At 35.6% G+C, this 21,793-nt stretch overlaps 1 protein-coding gene across 1 annotated transcript in view; it reads right to left on the bottom strand.

The window, feature by feature from the left end:
• Positions 1 to 21,793, bottom strand: part of TMEM232 (transmembrane protein 232) — a 250,664-nt gene that overhangs the window by 220,004 nt on the left and 8,867 nt on the right. Inside the window, 1 exon segment of the mRNA XM_024743356.1 lies at positions 3,936 to 4,047. Within this exon segment, the coding sequence (XP_024599124.1) occupies positions 3,936 to 4,047 (112 nt within the window).

Raw genomic sequence — 21,793 nt, 5'->3', positions numbered from 1 at the left:
ATGGCAATACTTCATTCTTTTTTTATGGATGAGTAATATTCTTATATATATATATATATATATATAATCTCACATCTTTATCCATTCACCTGTCAATGGACACTTAGGTTGCTTCCATGTTTTGGCTATTGTAAATAGTGCTGCTATGAACATTGGGGTGCATGTATCTTTTTGAATTAGACTTTTCATCTTTTCCAGATATATGCCCAGGAGTGGAATTGCTGGATCATATGGTAACTGTATTTTAAATTTTTTAAGGAACCTCCATACTGTTTTCCATAGTGGCTGCACCAATTTACATTCCCACCAACAATGTAGGAGGGTTCATTTTCCTCCATGCCCTCTCCAGCATCTGTTATTTGTAGACTTTTTGATAATGGCCATTCTGATCAGTGTGAGGTGATACCTCACTATGGTATGGATTTGCATTTCTCTAACAATTAGTGATGTTGAGCATCTTTTCATGTGCCTGTTGGCCATCTGTATGTCTTCTTTGGAGAAACATCTAGTTAGGTCTTTTGCCCATTTTTTGATTGGGTTGTTTGGGGTTTCTTTGATATTGAGCTGTATGAGCTGTTTTGTATATTTTGGAAACTAAGCCCTTGTCAGTTGCATCACTTGCAAATACTTTCTCCCAGTCCACAAGTTATCTTTTCATTTTCTGTATGGCTTGCTTTGCTGTGCAAAAGCTTATAAGTTTAATTAGGTCCCATTTGTTTATTTTTGCTTTTATTTCTATTGCCTTGGGAGACTAACCTAAGAAAATACTGGTATAATTTATGTCAGAGAATGTTTTGCCAATGTTCTCTCCTAGGAGTTTTATGGTGTCATGTCTTATATTTAAGTCTTTAAGTCATTTTGAGTTTATATTTGTTTATGGTGTGAGGGTAACTTCATTGATTTACATGTGGCTGTACAGTTTTCCCAATACCACTTGTTGAAGAGACTGCCCATTGTATATTATTGCCTCCTTCATTGAAGATTAATTGACTCTAGGTGTGTGGATTTACTTCTGGGCTCTCTATTCTGTTCCACTGATCCATATGTCTGTTGTGCCAATACCACACTGTTTTGATTACTGTAGCTTTGTAGTGTTATCTGAAGTCTGGGAGGGTTATGTCTCCAGCTTTGTTCTTTTTCCTCAGGATTGCTTTGGCAATTCTGGGTCTTTGTGGTTCCATGTAAATTCCAGGATTCTTAGTTCTAGCTCTGTGAAGAATCTCATGGGTAATTTGATAGGGATAGCATTAATTCTGTAGATTGCTTTGGGCAGTATGGCCATTTTAACAATATTAATTCTTCCAATCCAAAGCATTGGATATATTTCCATTTCTTTGAATCACCTTCAATTTCCTTTATCAATGTTTAATAGCTCTCAGCATGTAAACCTTTCACCTCCTAGGTCAGGTTTATTCCTAGGTATTTTTTTTGACATGATGTTAAATGGGATTTTTTTTTTTTTTACTTTCTCTTTCTGATATTTCCTTGTTACTGTAAAGAAATGGAACAGATTTCGGTATGTTAATCTTGTATCCTGCTACCTTGCTGAATTCATTTATCAGTTCTAATCATTTTTGTGTGGAGTCTTTAGGGTTTTCTATATAGAGTATCATATCATCTGCATACAGTGACAATTTTATCTCTTCCTTTCCAGTTTGGATATTTTTTCTTGTCTGATTGCTGTGCCTAGGACTTCCAACACTATGTTAAATAGAATTGGTAAGAGTGGGCATCCTTGTCTTGTTCCAGAATTTAGCAAGAAGTCTTTCAGCTTTTCACCAATGAGTATTATGTTGACTGTGGGTTTGTCATAAGTGGCTTTTTATTATGTTGAGATATGCTCCCTCTATACCCACTTTGGTGAGAGTTTTTATCGGGAATGGATGTTGAATTTTATCAAATGCTTTTCTGCAATGACCATGTTGTTGTTTTATCTTCTCTTTTGTTGATGTGGTTTAAAACATTGATTGATTTGCATATGTTGAACCATCCTTGTGACCATGGGATGACTCCAACTTTATCATAGTGTACAATCCTTTTATGTGTTGTTGGATTCAGTTTGCTAATATTTTGCTGAGGATTTTTGTACCTATATTCAAAGATATTGGCCTGTGATTTTCTTGTTTCTTTTTTCTTTTTTTTTGGTAGTGTCTTTGTCTGGTTTTGGCATCAGGGTGATGGTGGCTTCAGAGAGTGACTTTGGGAATGTTCCCTCCTCTTCAGTTTTTCGGAAGAGTTTGAGAAGGATAGGTATAAGTTCTTCTTTGTAGGTTTGGCAGAATTCCCCAGTGAAGTCTTCCAGTCCTGGACTTTTGTTTGCAGGGAGTTTTTTATTACATATTTCAGGTCTAGTGATCAGTCTCTTCAAATTATGTTTCTTCTTGACTCAGTTTTAGTAGGCTGTATGTTTCTAGAAACTTGTCCATTTCTTCTAGGTAGTCCATTTTGTTGGCATATAACTGTTCATAGTATTTTCTTGTGAATTTTTTGTATTTCTGTGGTATCAGTTGTTATTTCTCCTCTTTCATTTCTCAATTTGTTTATTTGGGTCCTCTCTCTTTCTTCTTGGTGAGTCTGGCTAAAGGTTTGTTGATTTTGTTTACCCTTTCAAAAGCCCAGCTTTTTGTTTTATTGATCTATCTATATATATATGATTGATATATTATTATTTATATTATTAATTCTATCATTTGTATTTTATTACTATTTTATCATTTATTTTCATTTATTCACTTATTTGTATTATCTCTTTATTCTGAAAGTCATTCTATGAGGCTGATGCTCTTAAAGCTGTACATTTTTGCGTTTATTATATTTTTTGACATTTTATGTAAACTGTATTAGTGTTAAAATGTATAGAATGTTAATATTCTGAGTAATATCAGTGTCTGCTGAAAATAATTTTCACTCTCTTTCTAGGGATTATTTCTGTCTCATTTCCTCACCAAGAGAATGCATCTCTGATTTTAAAAGGGTAACCATATCGAAAAAAAATAGTTTGATGCCAATTTTCTGGAGCACTCCAGCTACTTCACTGTGGATGGACTGGTTAGTGAACATAAAAGAGATATGGAGATTTCTCCCCTTATATTAATGTGACCATTCCTGGGGCTGCCCCAGTTGGCCAACTGAAGAGAAACTCACTGATGAATGCACCTGCTGGCAACTATCTGCATGCAAAGCTAATCAAGTATATTCTTTTTTCTAATCAACTTTTTTCATGGATTTTTAAAATATATGGTCAATCATGAGTCAAAATGCTGGGAAACAACAGCCACAAAAAAAAGTTGGCTTAATTTATGCTTCAGTTTTGTGCAGCTTTTATTTCACCAGTTATCTAGTGTTAAAGCAAAATCATATGTATATTATTTCTCTGCCAAAACTTAAACTGGATCTAATAAAGAAAAGGTAAAAGAAGGACTTATTTTACTTTCTGTTCTGTTTTTATATGTGTTTGAAATTTTGCGAATTAATGACATATTCTTAAAGAATGTGTTTTCTACAAGTTAGGTGAATAGTTTGTTACAGAGAAAGAACAGAGTACTCTGTGCATGTATAGTGAATGTTTAGGAGACCTTTCTTTCCTCTTTAGGAAACATCATATATCAGTTAACATTTTTTTAGTAAAAAGTGTAATTTTCATAAACAAAAATTTATTTACCAGCCGTTGATATTTTGCTGTGGGCTCTTGGATTAGTGCCAACAACCATATTCTCCAATAATTTATGAAGAATCTTCATCCAAAAAGCCATTTGACATTGAATAATTTGGTCATAAGTTTTAACTTTAATTTGCATTAGTATTTTTAACTATGCCTACTTATGATTAAAGAAAGGTGTATTCTTATCTTTTTCTTTCAATATTTTAGAACATGTAATCATCCACCAACTGGAAGAGAAAGTTCACATACTAAGTAACCAATAGTGTGCCATTACCTTACATTTGATAAGGTTTTTTCTAGCTATGTCCAACAGTTCTTCCTCCTCTTTTGGATTTTTTGTTTGGTTGGGTCTCAAGATGAATTCTTTTGTGATTGAAAATGGTGGCCTAAACCAAAAAAGAAACAAAAATCAATAATTATAGCTATCACTTCCAAATAATTAATCAAACATCCAGTGGCTAAGTGTATCTATTTTCTGAAAAAGCACTTTACCTTAATGAGAAAGTTTCACACACACAAAAATCAGTAAAATATTTATGTATATGTGTGTGTATATGTATGTGTGTATATATATATATATATATACACATACACAGGTCTCCTAGATTGATCTTATCATACTCTTGGATTGAGAAATCTAATTCTCATGATATTGAAGAACTTTGTAGCCTTTGAAAAAAATCCAGCATAGCTTCATTACGTTGAAGACTGATTTATCTCCTCACATATTTCAGTGTTGGTTCAATTTAAGCTAAAGCATTATTCCCTCCGTGCAAGTGGAATCAGTCGAACTGTGGCTGAAGTAAAGTAGGCAAGACAGAAAAGATGTATGTAGTAAGGTCAGAGAGGTGACAAGGAGCCATACTAACTTTGGATGAGATGGGAATCTATTGCTGGGTTTTGATAAGATGAGTGGCATAATTCAACTTATATTTTAACAGGATCATTCCGATGCTGTGTTGAGAGCTGGAGGGTGGGGAGGTAGCAAGGGAGAGAGCACATATACACTTAGCTGAGAGGTAATTTGGCTTGGATCAGAATTATAGCAAAGTAATTAAAGCAAAGAGTTTGGATAATGGATATATTTTGACATCAGCTCCAACCAGACTGCCCAATGAATTAGAAATAGGCATGAGAGAAAAAAAAAAAAGGAGTCATGATTAACTGAGTAATGGAAAGGATAGAATTGCTGTTTACCAAGAAGGGAAAGGTTGCTAGAGGAGCAGATTTGAGGTGAGGGTAGAGAATAAGTTCAATATTGGACATGTTATGTTTGAGATGACCATGGCCATCCAAATGGAGACGCAGAGTAAGCAGTTAGATATGAGTCTGAATTTGGGGGAAAGGTTCAGGCTAAATATATCAATTTTTGAGTCATTAGCACACATATGGCATTTAAAGCCTTGTGAATGGAAAGGATCCCATGGGCAAAGTGTAGAGAGGGTAGACAAGTATTTCAAAGAGAAGTGAGAAAAGTTGAGGCTGTATGCAAGAGAATGAGTAAAGTGATTATAATGATGTACCACAGCGTTTAAAATGGCATGGAATCAAAAGTGATATCAGAGGAATAGAAAATGGGTAGTAGAGTCAATGAGTTGTTTATGTGATAAAATAATTGTTGGAGTCATACGATTAAAAGGAGTTATCTGAGAAAATAAAACATCTTTCAACGACTTACTGTATTTACTGAATTAGTTGCTCTGTGGCATATAGGAAAAAAAACATGAATAAAAATCAAATTTTGCCTCTGAGTGACTCATAGTCCAACTGGGAAGACAGATGTATGTAAAATTAATCACAGTGCCACATGATCACAGGATAAGCAGAGATAAAACCATGATGCTCTGTAAACTAGAGCCAAATATATATCCCAGTGAAGAACAATTAATGAAATGACCAGCTCTTTAACTGCCACCCTAAAGTAGGCATTTATTCAATCAGTAAGCATTTATTGACTATCTCTATGTATCAGGTGCTACTAACCTTGGAACTGGGATACAATGGTGAAACCAACAAACAACCTTGCCCTCAAGCAGCGTATTGTGAAATAGCAGAAGAGTTGAGGTGTTAGAACTCACAAAGTCTGCTAGAACTGGGCATTTGAAATGAATAACTTCATTCTTGTCTACCTGTTATCTTGCTCTTGGAGATATGAGGTTAGATGTATATGGTAAAGGTTAGTTGAAAACTCTTTCTCAACAGTCATCTGGGATGACATATCGTTGATCGACATGGACCTACTCTTTGCGAAGAGTCCAAAATAGCTTCAGTCTTCCTATTTGTACAGAGTATTATGGGAATAAGATAGTCCCTTTATCCATTTAAATTTTTCTAATTCTCATTAGAAATTAGATTCTTTAAAAGTATTAACATAACAGTGCTGTTTATAACAAACCAAACATTCAGGGATGCATCCCTACCCTACCGTCTCCAATTCTACCCATTAGAAATAGCCAAGATTAATGGGTCAGTGTGTTTCCTTCGTACCTTTCTCAATGCTCACAAATATAAACCAACCTATGTGTACTGTTTTTAGTAAATAGAACCATGTATGCAACACTGTAGCATGCTTTCTTCATTAAATTTATCAGACATTAAAGTTCAACTGATCCTAACATGCAGTAGTATGGATGTACCCAACAAACGCAACAATGTCTTTATTGACTGACACTTCCCATCACTTCCAGTATAATTTTGGCCATGCTAACTGATGCTGTAATTTTTTAAAATCCTTGTACATACGCCTGATATTTAGTAGGTGCACACTATTCTGATTTATCAATCTCCAACTATATCGATAGTTAAACATTTTGATTACCACCTCTGTTTGTAAATATATCTATATAAATACATCCTAAGAGGGGGGACCTTGAAGATGGCGGAAGAGTAAGACGCGGAGATCGCCTTCCTCCCCACAGATACACTGAAGAACCTAGGGGTAAGACAGGAATAAAGACGCAGACCTACTGGAGAACGGACTTGAGGATATGGGGAGGGGGAAGGGTGAGTTTTGACAGGGCGAGAGAGAGTCGTGGACATATACACACTAACAAACGTAGTAAGGTAGATAGCTAGGGGGAAGCAGCCGCAAGGCACAGGGATATTAGCTCGGTGCTTTGTGACAGCCTGGAGGGGTGGGATGGGGAGAGTGGGAGGGAGGGAGACACAAGAGGGAAGACATATGGGAACATATGTATATGTATAGCTGATTCACTTTGTTATAAAGCAGAAACTAACACATCATTGTAAAGCAATTATACCCCAATAAAGATGTTTAAAAAAAAAAAAAAAGACATCCTAAGAGAATTAAAAGGCAAAACTTCAAATGGAAGAACATATTTTCAACACATGTAAGTGACAGAGAGCTCATATCCATAATATAACCAGAATATATGAAGAACTCCCAAACAATAGAAACATAGAGAAGAGGCTTGAACAGGTAATTGACAAAAGAAGAAATCCATGTGGCCAATAACTATGTGAAACAATGATTAACATCATAAATAGGGAAACTCAAATTAAAACCATCTCGTTTAAGCAGATTTCCCTACCACCGACCACAGAAACCCCTCCAAACACACAAAGACACAGCCACACACACACACACACACACACACACACAAATACACACACTATAGACACTCCAAACACACAAATACACACACTATAGCCAAGGGAAAATGGATATAGAGAAAAATGCATTTGTATCACTTTATTTTTAAAGCAGAGTAAAGCCTCAGGGTAAAAATAATATCTAATACAATTTCTATGCTTAGAATATATTTTATAAATAATTTTAGTTTTGTCAACTATCTTTCAGTATGGTTAAGGCCTGTAGTGAATCATTAAAAATATGGAAAGCTAATGCTTTCCAGCTTCCTGTACAGAGACTGAGTACCTTAACTGGACTCCCTCAGCTCATGTCAATAAATATTTAACAGGAAATAAATATAGCTTTTTTAACTATTTCTTGCCCATCACAAATAGGGGTTATACAAATTAATACTCATTTAATGATAAACACAACCCATGATAAGAAGCAAAAGGAAACTTGAAAAAGTAAATATAGGCATTTGAAAGGAAAATATATCTTAACTTCACACATTCTAATTTCTTCAAACTATCAAAGGATTTCACAAAGATAAATGTAATCTACTGTAAGTATATAAGTACAGTCCTGTGGAAACGTAATGAATTAAGGTCATCATGCCAATTTCATATAAGGGAAATATACTGAAGTCTTCTGACTTCACGGATATCAATCCAAATGACTTTATGTTATCTGTGAATTCAGAACTTTTTTTTAGCTGACAATTCATTTGTTCAATAAACATTTAATGAAAGCCTCCCACATACAAGATATTTCACTAGATATAATGTGGGCTAAGAGAGGAATCAGGCCTGGCCTCAGTAAATTCACATTCTAGGAGGGAAGTGAGACAAATCACAAATGATGTAACATAAAGGAGACACACTGAAGAAAAAAAAGAAAGGAAATAAAATCCTGTGACGAGTTTAGAAGGTCATGATTCCAACACTTCCTGATGCTATAATCTTTGCTTAATCATTTAATCTGTGTGAGCTATAATTGTCCATCTGTGGAAATGAGGACAAAATTTGCAGAATTTTGAAAAACAATGAACTGGAACACATTGTCTAGTTCCTTACATAGATTCAGCACTGGATAACTGTTAATTATAAGAATTACTGTTTCTGGTTAAAGATTCAAAAAAGCTTCTTTGCAAAAGTGGCACTTGAGCTGTACCTTGATATGAAGACAGGAACTAGAATGTGACAGAATGGCAGTTATCCTTTCAAAATCTTTTCTCTGTTTCTTCCTGGTCACATGATCACGCAGCTAGTGCCTATATTTCCCAGTCTTTCTGGCAGGTTGTGAGGAGATACAATATATGCAAATTTCAGGTCATCTTTAACTTAAAGACAGGCCACTTTCCCTAGAATAAAACCCTTTTTTCCTTCCAGTTGACTGGAACACAAAAATGATGCTGAACTGGCTTTGATTAGGCAGATCAGTACAACTATGAGATAATGAGAGTTGTGAGTTTCTCACTGACCCCAAAAGCAGAGCTACCCTGTCAGCCTAGACCCACTGGATTCATATGTCAGATAAATACACTTCTATCTTACTTAAGCCTCTGAAATTAGAGACCTCTTTTTATAGTTGCTTCATATTTACCCTAACACAAGTAGAAACAAAGAAAGAAAAAAAAAGAACAGTCTTAATGTAGCATAGAGAGACAGAATGCTTAAAATCAAGATAGGAAGTGAAGATGGAAATGTTAGGTTGAGACACATACAAATGGCACTGAATGGTAAGACTTAAAGCTACCTACATCAGTATCTATTCTCCTCCCTTTCTTACTAAAAGATTCTTGCTTGCAGTTAGGTATGCACAGATGTCTAAGGTTTCAGCCAGTAAAACATAAGTAAAATTCAGAGAGTTCTGGGAAGTCTCCTGAAAAAGTGTATAAACCCTTCTTCTGTCCTTCCTCTATTCTGCTGCATGAAGCACAACAGTGATGTCTGGGTTTTCAGCAGCCATAATAGAACATGAAATGTCCTTAAGAGTTAAGTCATGTGCAGCAGACCAACTAGTTAAAAGGAATCTAAGTCCTGGATCACCATACCAGCTCTGGACTGACTATATTCAGAGAAATAAACTATTTTTAAGTATCATTGCTATTTTAGATTCTCTTAGTTACAGTGGGCACCAATTCTATATCACACATAGACTTTTGAGTTTTATTTGATAAATAAGAGAGTTATTCAGCAGAAGAGTGATGAGATCACAGCTGTGCTTCAGGATGACTAAACTTAAAGTCCGATGTTGAATGGTTTGGAGTGAGGAGTGACTACTGGTAAACAGTTGGACAATTATTTGAACAATTTAGGTAAGAAGTAATAAAGGTCTGAACTACAGTTTGGGCAATAATAATGACGAAAAGTAAATGAATGTGAGAGATTAGTTGGAAGTTAAATCAATAGGGCTCGATGACTACCAGGATGTGAGAAAAGAAACTGTGAGGGTGGACATAGAGATAATCTTATGGTTTGGGGCCAACATGATTAGTAGTAGAGAGTTGGCATCAAGACAATTAGATGGAAAACTCTGGGCAGATGATCTGTGCCATTCTGGATGTACTGACTGTGATTTACCTGTGAGACAACCAAGTGGAGAGGTCTATAATCCAACTGAACTTGTGAGGCAGACATTAAGTGGATAAGATCTGGAAATAAAGACTTAAGATTCACCTACATACTCAAAGCTATGAAATCTCAAGAGGAAGAGTACTGAGAAAAAAGAAACAAGGGAGATCTTTGGACAAATCCTACAGGTAGGAGGCAAGAGGAAAAGAATGGTAAATATGATAGGCAATTTAGGGAAATACTACAATGGAATTCAAATATTTGTACAATTTGGGGTGTAAACTTTCTCTGATAATTGTTCATCACTCATATTCCCTGCTGGGCCAGTGGGTCTAACTTCTACATTAGCACCATTTGGCTCCATCCTCCCCTACCCTGGCCATAGCTGATAGGGTCACAGTAGACATCTGGCTCACTCTAGGCCAATCCAATCCTCTCTTTCAGGGATTTTAAATAATTAGCTAATATTTTTAATTAGTTGATGTCAGAGCTGATAGTTTATGCAGAGTCAAGAGGTGGCTTTTGTTGAAATGTTGTTCAAGACAACAAAATACCCCAAAGCACAGAGCTTTAGAAAAAGATATGTTAGTATTCTGTCATGTTTTTCACGATATGCCTTTGTCTGCATTATATCTTGTTTGCTTTTCCTTTGCAATTTTTTCTCTGATCCCACTTAATGAATATAGAACGTGCTCACTGTTTATTCCATATATTTTGGCACCATTTAACTAGATAATAAGGGTACTACTGCATAGGTAGGGGTTGCTCTATTTGTTGGCTGTCAGAAAAATGGAGAATATTTTACGTATTAATTTATAAGCGTGATTTACAGATGATGGTCTTTCAGCATGTATTATGCAATACAACTGTCACGGACTACTAGTTAATGTTATATGCCTCTTCTTTATGGGTATGTAGTTTTATAGCAATATGTTCACCATCGTAGCCCTGACCCATGTTTTTTGGATGAATTACTGATGTACAGCCAGAGTTTGTAGTCTAGTATAGATACAGACTATACCTGTTGATCATTTTATCTCCATTGTCTCTTAGAGACACTGAATGAATAAATGAGACCTGGCTATACCTTCCACTCTCAGGTTCCACAAGACAGCCCTACATCCTTCCATTACATTTTTCTTTTGCTTCAGTTAAGCTGAATGTGTGCCTGTTCCATGCAAACAAACAATCCTAGACTGAGATACCAAGCAAGAATAGATTGAAGATGCAGACCATGGTCAAAAATGTACATCTTGCAGAGATAAAGAGTAAGGACAATGAAAATATCATTAGAGTTAATGTTTAGGAAGTCAGTAGAGATCATTAAGAGAGTACTTTTACTAGATAAATAAAAACAGAATCCAGATTTGATAGTGCTAATAAATAGATGAATTAAAAAATTAATCTGGATATACCTTTGGTAAGTTTGGTATTATGGGAAGGTGAAAAAATGGAACTGAAACAGATAGAAATTTTGACTAACAACTAACTTGGCTGGTACTTCCTAAAAACCAGAAGTACCAGCACAATTAAAGAATGGTCTAGCCCTTTCAGGTATGTATATGATACAACTGAATGTGTAAGGAATTCAGGAACAGACTTATTAATCTGAAAGGCATAAATTAAGAGTTGGTGGGAATTTCCTGACAGTCCAGTGGTTAGGGCTCTGCACTTCCACTGCAGGGGACATGGGTTCAATCGCTGGTGGGGGAATTAAGATCACGCATACCACTCGGTGCGGCCAAAAAGAAAAAAAAAAGAGTCGGTGATAATGGCCATATATATAAATTTACTCTATAAATGCTTCCCCTAAATTTAGCATCTGTGATACACTGATCTTGGGTATGGACTTTTGAAGTCAGACACTGAAAATATATTTCGTTGTTCCTGATACCTGTGTAATTGATTACAGCATTTTCATATTGTGGATATCCAACAGGCTTTATGGTATGAGGCCAGAAATTGCCACTCAGATTCATTTCTGAAAACATCATATCTATGGTTTGATATATTCTTTTATTAGGTCCTTGTTTTTCTTTAGATCTTAAATTTTGATTCAGTCTTAGCAAATGGAATACTGTCTTAAGCCCTGAAAACGCAAACCCTCCTTCTTGGTAGTTACGAATAAAGAGAACTCTAAACAGATAAGGGGCAAGGGGGCTGTTAATACAGACTGAATTTTGAACAGAAAACCATTTGGAAGAAACTGAAGGCTAAAAAAAATATTGACAAGAATAAAAACCTAGTCCCTTTTCTAAATGAATGCTCTTCTATTTGGAATCATTCTATTCTGCATTTAACAGTCAATGGTCCTTTCAAGGTTGTCTGTAAGAAACATCTAGACTTCTAAAGTTCAATGTCATCTCTTTTTAAATGTAATTATTAATACCAGAAAGGACTGATTGGCTGGCATGGTAACAGTACCCAAGGTGACATATTTAACTACTAAAGATAGATAACCTCTGCCTGCATTCTTTTGCTTAGAGAAGAATTTCGAACTTTGTCTCTTCAAAGAGAAGTTGAAAATGGGTTCATCTTCCTCTAATGCTACAAAGAATGGTTTGATGAAATCAAGGACACTCCTTCTTGGGGAAGATCTCACCAAAATTGTAAGAGTAGCAGTATCTCCAAGAAGGAAATGGAGTAGGACCTGGCAACACTTGTTCTCCTTCTGTAAGTTGGGTGTCTGCCAGAGAACCCTAAGAATCAGCTGCCTCAGGTGGAGATAGAGATGTTAGGAAGTGGGGTCAGCAAGTCTGAGTGAACACAGCAGGGTCAGTGGAGGAACATTAATAACAACAATAATTTCAATACTGTACATGAACAAGGGAATGATCATCCTTTCACTATGTTTTGGAACAATCGCCTAGGATGTAGGCCATTATAGCCAACCCTTCCCTACTCATCCAACTGGATCAAGGCTTAAAAACAAATTAATTCTTATTCAGTTGCATAGTAAATGAGTCATCTGGCGATAGAATAAAGCTGATGTGATAACCAAAGCTATGGAGCAGTGCTTGGAGGCTTCGTTCTAGAAAATTCACCTCAAAAAACACCCAGAAACATTTATTTCAAGAGTGAGGAAACCAGTTTAACTGCTATTAAAAGGACAAGATTATGATAAATTAATCAAGATAGACCTTCATTTCTCTTTCATGCGGCAGACCAAGATAAGCAATCCAGGCTTGATATGGCGGCTCCAGGGTATTGGTATCTGACATTTTATACCTGGTTACTCTGCTATCCTCAACATACAACTTTTATTTCATGGTCTAAGATGTCTGCTCCAGCTGTTGCAATCACATCCTCATTCCAACTAAAAGGAAGAGACACGGAGAGGAACAGGAAAACATACTACTCCTTTTAAAAGGGCACAAAATGCCAGTGGTACATATCACTTCTGCTGATCCATCACTGGCCAGGATTATACCCATGACCACATCTAGAAACAACGGAAGCTGAGAACTGTATTCTTTAACGGTTGCTCGTGTGTCCAAATACAACTTCTATTAATACAAAAGAAGGAGAAAACTGGTATGGGAGGAGGGACAATTAGCAGTCTTTGCATTGGTGATCATAGTTTATCATAAATAGACTGAAATACTAGCACAAACGGCCACTCATGAAGTACTGACTGATAGTTCCTCAGATCATCGTCATTGGCGCTCTATGGGACTAACTTTCAATTATATCCTTTTTGAAGCCAATGGCAGGCCATGGAGGAAAGACTCATTTCATTAGCACATCACTTTTTTGTGATCCTGACATCAGCTTTCCATGAGGATAAAGGGGGGTAATGGACAACATTTGGGATACGATGTGCCTCCTTCCATGGCTAATGAAAAGTTTAGTGCTTTGGTGAATGTGTTGGGGGTGCAGCACGGTGAGAAACAGACTTGAAAACATCCCAGATCTAAAGAGTTTTTAAAACATAAAAGGATAATTGTAGGAAAACATGGTTCCCAGGACAATGGAAGACTAAAGACTGAATAACTATTATAGGACACTTGGGCAATGACTCTACTTTTTCCTCTAGATTAAGCTGTGAATAACTGACACTGAGTTGAGTTTAGAGATAAGAAAAATCTGATGTCTGAAAACATTCCCCTAAATGAAGGCCTTCATGATTAGTGGCTGTACTGGACATAAACATTGTGCAGAGTCTCAGACTGACTTGATGCCTACATAACCTTTATGCCCCCAAACACTGAGCTGCCCCTCCCCTTCCACATTTGGAGTAGCAAGGGCTGGGTGACACAACTTGGAAGTATGGATGAGTGAGCACCTCTGGGGTGAATCTTCACCAAGGAAAATGCTGGACAGGAAGGAGCAGAGCTCAATACCCCTCTTTGAGTCACCATTTTATGGTCCATTTTGATATTTTTTTTCTTGAAATCTGTCTTGATAAATTCCAAATGTCAAGTATAGACAAGGCTCTGCTGTGTCTCTTTAAGGCAAGTTGTGATTTAGTGATCAGGGTGGTAATACATCGAGGCTTTTTGCCTCATTTTCCTATTTTTTTTTTTCAGCTTCACTGAATTGAATTTGTATACCGCAAATCTAGTATTAAAATATTAATCCTCTTCTCATATCCTGCCATCTAGAGATCTGAGCCAAGACAGTGGTGTACACCCAAGTATAAGAGGACTGTGGTTTCTAAGATCTTGCAAGATCCTACTTACTTTATACAGATAATCTCATAAGTAGCTGCTGATATCGCATTTGGGGCAATTCATCCTAAGGAAATTACACTGCAATATATATACTGAATGTGTTCATGCTCTTTATGGCCTCCCAGCTCCTAAATTACCATATTTTGGGCTAAATCATTTGTAGCCAACCTAAATGCTACAAGTACAGATGTCCTAGGTTAAAATTAACAGACTTAATTACAAGGTCTCAACCATTAGAATCACTTAAAAGATTATAGTAATTCAGATAAATGAAAAACAAAGACTACAGATCACAGATCAAATAAACAAATGACAAGACTATAAATATGAGTGTAGAAAAGTTTCTTCCTGCTTCTGACAGCACCAATTTAGAGCCCACACTATAGAGCTATATGGTATTATAAATGTATACATATCAAAATCAATACTATTATATACATATATACTATAAATACATAATATTTTAAATATTTAGAGCACATTTGTAGAGCACATTTCACTAAATATAAAAGTCAAAAACATTAATAAAAAGGAAAAATTTCAGGCTTTGACATCTCAGGAAGCTTTGAAGACTACAGTCTCCAGATATTAAAAAAAAGAAAAACCCTCAAGAGCAGCTTCTGTGAGAAACATATAAAATAACCTTTGGTCCAGAAATGGGTGGACTTCAGTACCTCACTTGAAGGATTTACATGGAGCCCTACATGCATCTCCAACAGAACGCACACTAAGCATGCAAAGCTCTTGTTCCTAAGAAGAATAAGTGAAGCAAATACAGTACGAGGTCTATGACGATTCAGGCAATACATAAAAAAACCAAACGTAATGTCTTTTCATGCAAGGTATCTAGATCTCTGCTTCATCTCAAACAGCTGATGCCAGGGGCAGAATCTGGTTTACCTTGATACAAGAGGCCACTGATACAAAACAAAGTGTGTTTTCTAAATGACTGCACAGTAAGAAAAATCAATCCAGGATTTTCAAGGTGAGGAAAAGTTATAGGAGACTCCCTCCACATTGACTAAATATCCGAGGTAAGAGCAATCAGAACTAATCGCCATCCCTTCTCCCAACCTCAGGGAGCTGTAGAAAAGGCCGCCTTGCTGCTCAACAGAGAAGGAAAGAGAAAGAAAAAAAAAATACACGTATATCTGAGAAGATTAGTCTCAACATAGATTTATACCCCATTCATTGGATCAACACAAATTATAAAACCATCATACTTATTTCCACAATATGCTCAAAAGTATGTACAGGTAACCAGAAACTATAAGTCTACATAGAAGATTTGAAGAAAAATAAATGAATTGCTAGAAATGTAAGATACAGTGTTTAAAATTCAATGTATAAATTGGTAACAAGAGAGAGTTAGTCATGGGAAAACAGAGCACATATCAGAATTATTCAAAATACAGTAGAAAGAGATGAAAATATAGAAAATGGAGACAAAATAAAAGATATGAAATATAAAATGAGATGGTCTAATATACATTCAATCAACAGTCTCAGAAAAAGAGAGAATGGGTTGTCAAGGTAATATCTAAAGGAACAATATCTGATATTTTTTCAGGAATAACAAAAGAGAGACACAGTCCACAGATACAAAAGGTGCAAGAAATCTAAGTAGAATATTTTTTAAATTACATTCTAACACATCATAGTAAAATTTGAGAATACAAGAGAATAAGAAATTTTTTAAAGCACCCAAAGTTGGGGAAAACAGATTAAACTTTAAAGAAATAACATCAAAATTTCAGCTAACTTCCCAACAGCACTAATGGAAGCTGTTAGTGGAATGATATCATCAATGTTCTGGGGGGAAAAAACAATAAAAGTTATAACAGACCAAAGACAATTCCATGTTCAGTTTTAAATTTCTTCCAAAAATAAGAATAAAATAAAGGTATATTCAGACTAACAAAAACTAAGATTTTTCTCAACAACGAAATCTCACTAAGCAAAGTTCAAAAAGTTGTACATCTGGGGCTTCCCTGGCAGTCCAGTGGTTAAGACTCCATGCTTCCACTGCAGAGGGCACAGGTTCGATCCCTGGTTGGGGAACTAGAATCCCCACATGCTGCGCAGCGCGGCCAAAAAAAAAAGTTGTACATCAGGCAAAAGAAAAACCATATCTAAGAAGTAACAAAGAATGAAAAGCAAGGAAAGTGATGAACAATAAATAAAATATAAAGGAAAATTAACTGCTTAAAATAGTAATGAAGTCTAATGAGATTTAAATTTAAAAAACACCACAAAATACAATTTAAGTGTCAGATAAAGTTTCAAAAAAGATCATGCTTAATCATGAAATGTTTAGAGTATTCTTTTTAAATTGAGACTGAGATAAACATGTTTAGAATTAATGAGAGAATTTAGCAGTATTTCCATATGTAAAATCAATACACAAAAATCAGTTGTCTTTCTTCTGGCAGCAGCTAGAGAAGACATATTTTTTTCAATATGTGCATAAAACTTACAGCAGGATCACAAATACCAAATACATAGGAAGAAATCTAAGAAAAGATAGACAGTACCTCTATAAAAATTTACATCTAACTAAGAAGGTAAAAGACCTGTACTGGGAAAACTAAGACACTGATGAAAGAAATTAAAGATGACACAGATAGAAAGATATACTGTGTTTATGGATTAGAAGAATTAATATTGTGAAAATGACCAAAATACCCAAGGCAATCTACAGATTCCATGCAATCCATATCAAAATACCAATGGCACTTTTCACAATATTAGAACAAATAATTTTAAAATTTGTATGGCAACACAAGAGACCCTGAATAGCACCACTGGACCACCAGGGAAATCTCCAAAAACACTAATTTGAAAAGATACATTCACCTCAATGTTCACTGGCAGCATTTACAACAACCAAGATATGAAAGCGACCTAAGTGTTCATCAATAGATGAATGGATAAAGAATATGTGGTATATACATATAATGGACTACTACTCATTCATAAAAATTAATGAAACATTGCTGTTTGCAACATGGATGAACCTGGAGGTTATTATGCTTAGTGAAATAAGTCAGAGAAAGACAAATACTGTATGTTATCACTTATATTTGGAGAATAAAAAATAAAACAAACATAAACGTAACAAAACAGAAACAAACTCACAGATATAGAGAACAAACTAGAGATTACTAGTGGGGAGAAGAAAGGAGGTATGGGCAAGATAGAGGTAGGGGATTAAGACATACAAACTACTATGTATAAAATAAATAAGCTACCAGGATATATTGTACAGCACAGGGAATATAAATATAATAACTTTAAAAGCAGTATAATCTCTAAAAATTTTGAATCACTATGTTCTACACCTGAAACTAATATTGTAGTAAACTACACCTCAATAAATATTTTTTTAATTTTTAAATAGGATATGCAGGATATCACTGAAGAAGAAGAAACTTGGAAAAATCTATCATGTTGACTATTAAATGTTATCACTAAGTGACAGTCATTAAAGCAGTGTGGTAATATTAAAAAGGGACAAAGAGGCCAGTGAAACAGAAAAGAGAGCCCAGAAATATACCCACTATATGTGGACACTTGATTTACATAATCATTGTACTAGAGAAATAGTGAAGAAGGATGTTCTTTTCGATACATGGTGTTGATCAAGCTGGTATGTACATTAAAAAAAGGGAAACTGGACCTGCACTTAACACCACTAACAAAAATCATTTCCATATGTATTAAAGATAAAACGGTAAGATTTTTAAAAAAATAATGTATAACAATATCTACATGATCTTGTGGTAGAGACAGATTTTATAACCAAAATACAAAAATGACTAATCATTAGACAGAATTAATAAGTTCTGTTTACTAAATGGTATATCCAACAATTCCATTCCTAGTTATGTACTTTAGGAAATAGACTGGAAAATACAAATTTTTTTGTTATTATTATTATTTTTTGGCTGCGTTGGGTCTTCGTTGCTGTGCACAGGCTTTCTCTAGTTGCGGCGAGCAGGGGCTACTCTTCATTGCGGTGCGCAGGCTTCTCATTGCGGTGGCTTCTCTTGTTGCAGAGCACGGGCTCTAGGCACGTGGGCTTCAGTAGTTGTGGCTTGCTGGCTCTAGAGCACAGGCTCAGTAGTTGTGGCACATGGGCTTAGCTGCTCTGCGCCATGTGGGATCTTCCCGGACCAGGGCTCAAACCCATGTCACCTGCACTGGTAGGCGGATTCTTAACCACTGCACCACCAGCGAAGCCCAGCAAAATGCAATTTTACATTCTTGTATGTTAAAGTACAAAAATGAATGGAAATAATATATGCCACAATTATTATAATTGGAAGGACATGTGCAAAGAGCTTCAAGTTTATCTGTTGATCTATTCTTTATTAAAGAAAAATATTTGAATCAAACATAACAATATGTCAACACATAAGTTTTATTATGTACTCTATCATGTTCTTTAAGTTTGTAAAAATTTCTTAAAATCACAAACAATTTTTAAATTATCAACAAACTTAATTTCAGAAACTTTATCCCAAGGAAATAATTTGAAATGCAGAAAAATATTCTATCGTGGTTTAATTTGAAATAGACAAGCACTTAGAAATAACTAAGATGCTTCACAATTCAGTAGTTATTGAATACTTTCTCTTATGCATTTCATGGATTATTATGGCAAATTAAAAGACTATGATTTAAAATCTACAAACAATAAATGCTGGAGAGGGTGTGGAGAAAAGGGAACACTCTTGCACTGCTGGTGGGAATGTGAATTGGTTCAGCCACTATGGAGAACAGTATGGAGGTTCCTTAAAAAACTACAAATAGAGCTACCATATGACCCAGCAATCCCAGTACTGGGCATATACCCTGAGAAAACCATAATTCAAAAAGACTCATGTGCCACAATGTTCATTGCAGCTCTATTTACAATAGCCAGGAGATGGAAGCAACCTAAGTGTCCATCATCGGATGAATGGATAAAGAAGATGTGGCACATATATACAATGGAATATTACTCAGCCATAAAAAGAAACGAAATTGAGTTATTTGTAGTGAGGTGGATGGACCTAGAGTCTGTCATACAGAGTGAAGTAAGTCAGAAAGAGAAAGACAAATACTATATGCTAACACATATATATGGAAACTAAGAAAAACTTAGGGAGGGGGGGAGGGAGGGAGATGCAAGAGGGAAGAGATATGGGAACATATGTATATGTATAACTGATTCACTTTGTTATAAAGCAGAAACTAACACACCATGGTAAAGCAATTATACTCCAATAAAAATGTTAAAAATAAATTAATTAATTTTTTAAAAAAGACTATGATTATAGGGACTTCCCTGGTGGCGCAGTGGTTAAGAATCCACCTGCCAATGCAGGGGACACAGGTTTGAGCCCTGATCTGGGAAGATCCCACATGCCTTGGAACAACTAAGCCCACGCACCACAACTACTGAAGTCCACACACCTAGAGCCCATGCTCCACAACAAGAGAAGCCACTGCAAGAGATGCTCACGCACTGCAACGAAGAGTAGCCCCCGCTTGCCGCAACTAGGGAAAGCCCGCGCACAGCAACAAAGACCCAACGCAGCCAAAAATTAATTAAAAATTAATTAAGACTGATTATAGACAAAATGCTTAGTTTAAGAAGTATAGAATTCAAAATTTTATAAATATATGATCTTTACAAATAATCATTACAAAAAATCATTCCAAAGCTATTTATTTATAAAATAGTAAACCTTAACATTTTTATTCTTAGATATCGAACTATGAGTGATTATTTTTTACTGTTCAATTTTCTGTAACCTTCTAAATTCTACAATATATATGGGTCTACTACTTTAACAATATGAAATTTTTTTCAAACTTACTTTGATTTTTCATAAGAGGAAGATACTACTCCATATTTATTAATCACAGATGATTTGTTAGCAGGCATGTTCACGGATCGTAAACCTAAAGAGAAATATTAAATTTTATATTAGAAGACAAATGCACTCACAGTACCAAATAATGCACATCACGCAAATTCATGATTTATGGGGAAAAGGGTGGCAACAAAAAAAAATCAGGCTTAAAGGCAAAATTATATTAAGGAAGAATTTAAACTGTCAGACCTAGGAGTCAAACCCAACTTTGAACTGAAAGTCCATGTTATTTCTATGATGTTACTATTATAAACTTATCCTTTCATATAATATTCAGTCTTTATTATACTTAACAGTTTTATCAGCAAAACCACTGAAAGAACAGCACAGCATAGTAGTTAAGAGAATACAACCAGACTAACTGATTTACTTAACTGTGACTGTCTCCTCACTTGTACAATGGGAATAGTACCTCCTTAGAGAGTTGTGGGAAGAAATAAATAGCTCAATGTATGTAGATCAGTTAGAAAAGAACCTGGCATATGGGAAGCTTTACCTAAGTGCTTGTGATAATCATTAGATTACAAGTAACTTTAAAAAAACCAGAAAGCATGGTAAAGTTCTTTTTATGTCTGTTTTTTGCCATTTAGATTACGCTTCCTCTGCTTGCTCTCACATCCAGATTTATTTCCCTCTTGAAGTATATCTGAGCACATTTATGAGCGTATGACCAAAACTAGGACATACTACCTGTGTTTAGCAGAGTAGTCAAACACGTAATGAAGTAATTGGATAGTCAGACTTACATTGAATTATTTTTCATTTCATTTTTTAAGATAGCTAATTTTTAAAACTGATGAGTCAAGGTTCTGGCAGGAAACAGCACCCTCAAATGGGGTAACTGAATAAAGAGCCTTTCCAAAGATGTGGGCAGAGTTATTCAAGAAAAAAAATATAGTTTAAAAAAACCCAAGATGGTGCCATCCTCAGGGGTAGGCAAGAAGAGGGCGAACTGTCACTACTCTCGGGACTAAGGGGAACAGAGACCCAGAAAGAACAGCTGTAGGAGAGTGGTGCTTAATAAAAATCTTTGGCCTTTGGTGGAGAGATGCAACCGATCTGAGGCTGCCTGCTAAGAAGGAGCCTTCCTGCACTCCACTCCAGTCATCTACCTGTGCTTCCCATTTGCTAAACCAAACTAGAAGCCAGAAAGTTCAGGGCAAAGTGGAGAAGGATGGAAGGTAGATCTGGAGGGGCAATGGGAAAATATCCAGCAAAACAGATTATAAACCTAAAACATCATTATCTACTGCTTACAGCAAGGTCTGCTTCTTATAATCTATATCCATTAGAATATAGAGCAAATGCATTTTTAAGTCAGAAGCTGCACTGAGCTATTACAGGAATGTCATTCAGAGCTGGCCTAA

Source organism: Neophocaena asiaeorientalis, unplaced genomic scaffold (genome assembly GCF_003031525.2).
Source record: "Neophocaena asiaeorientalis asiaeorientalis breed wild unplaced genomic scaffold, Neophocaena_asiaeorientalis_V1.1 scaffold26, whole genome shotgun sequence".
NCBI classification, from domain to species: Eukaryota; Metazoa; Chordata; class Mammalia; order Artiodactyla; family Phocoenidae; genus Neophocaena; species Neophocaena asiaeorientalis.
This window is presented reverse-complemented; position numbering and strand designations above follow the sequence as displayed.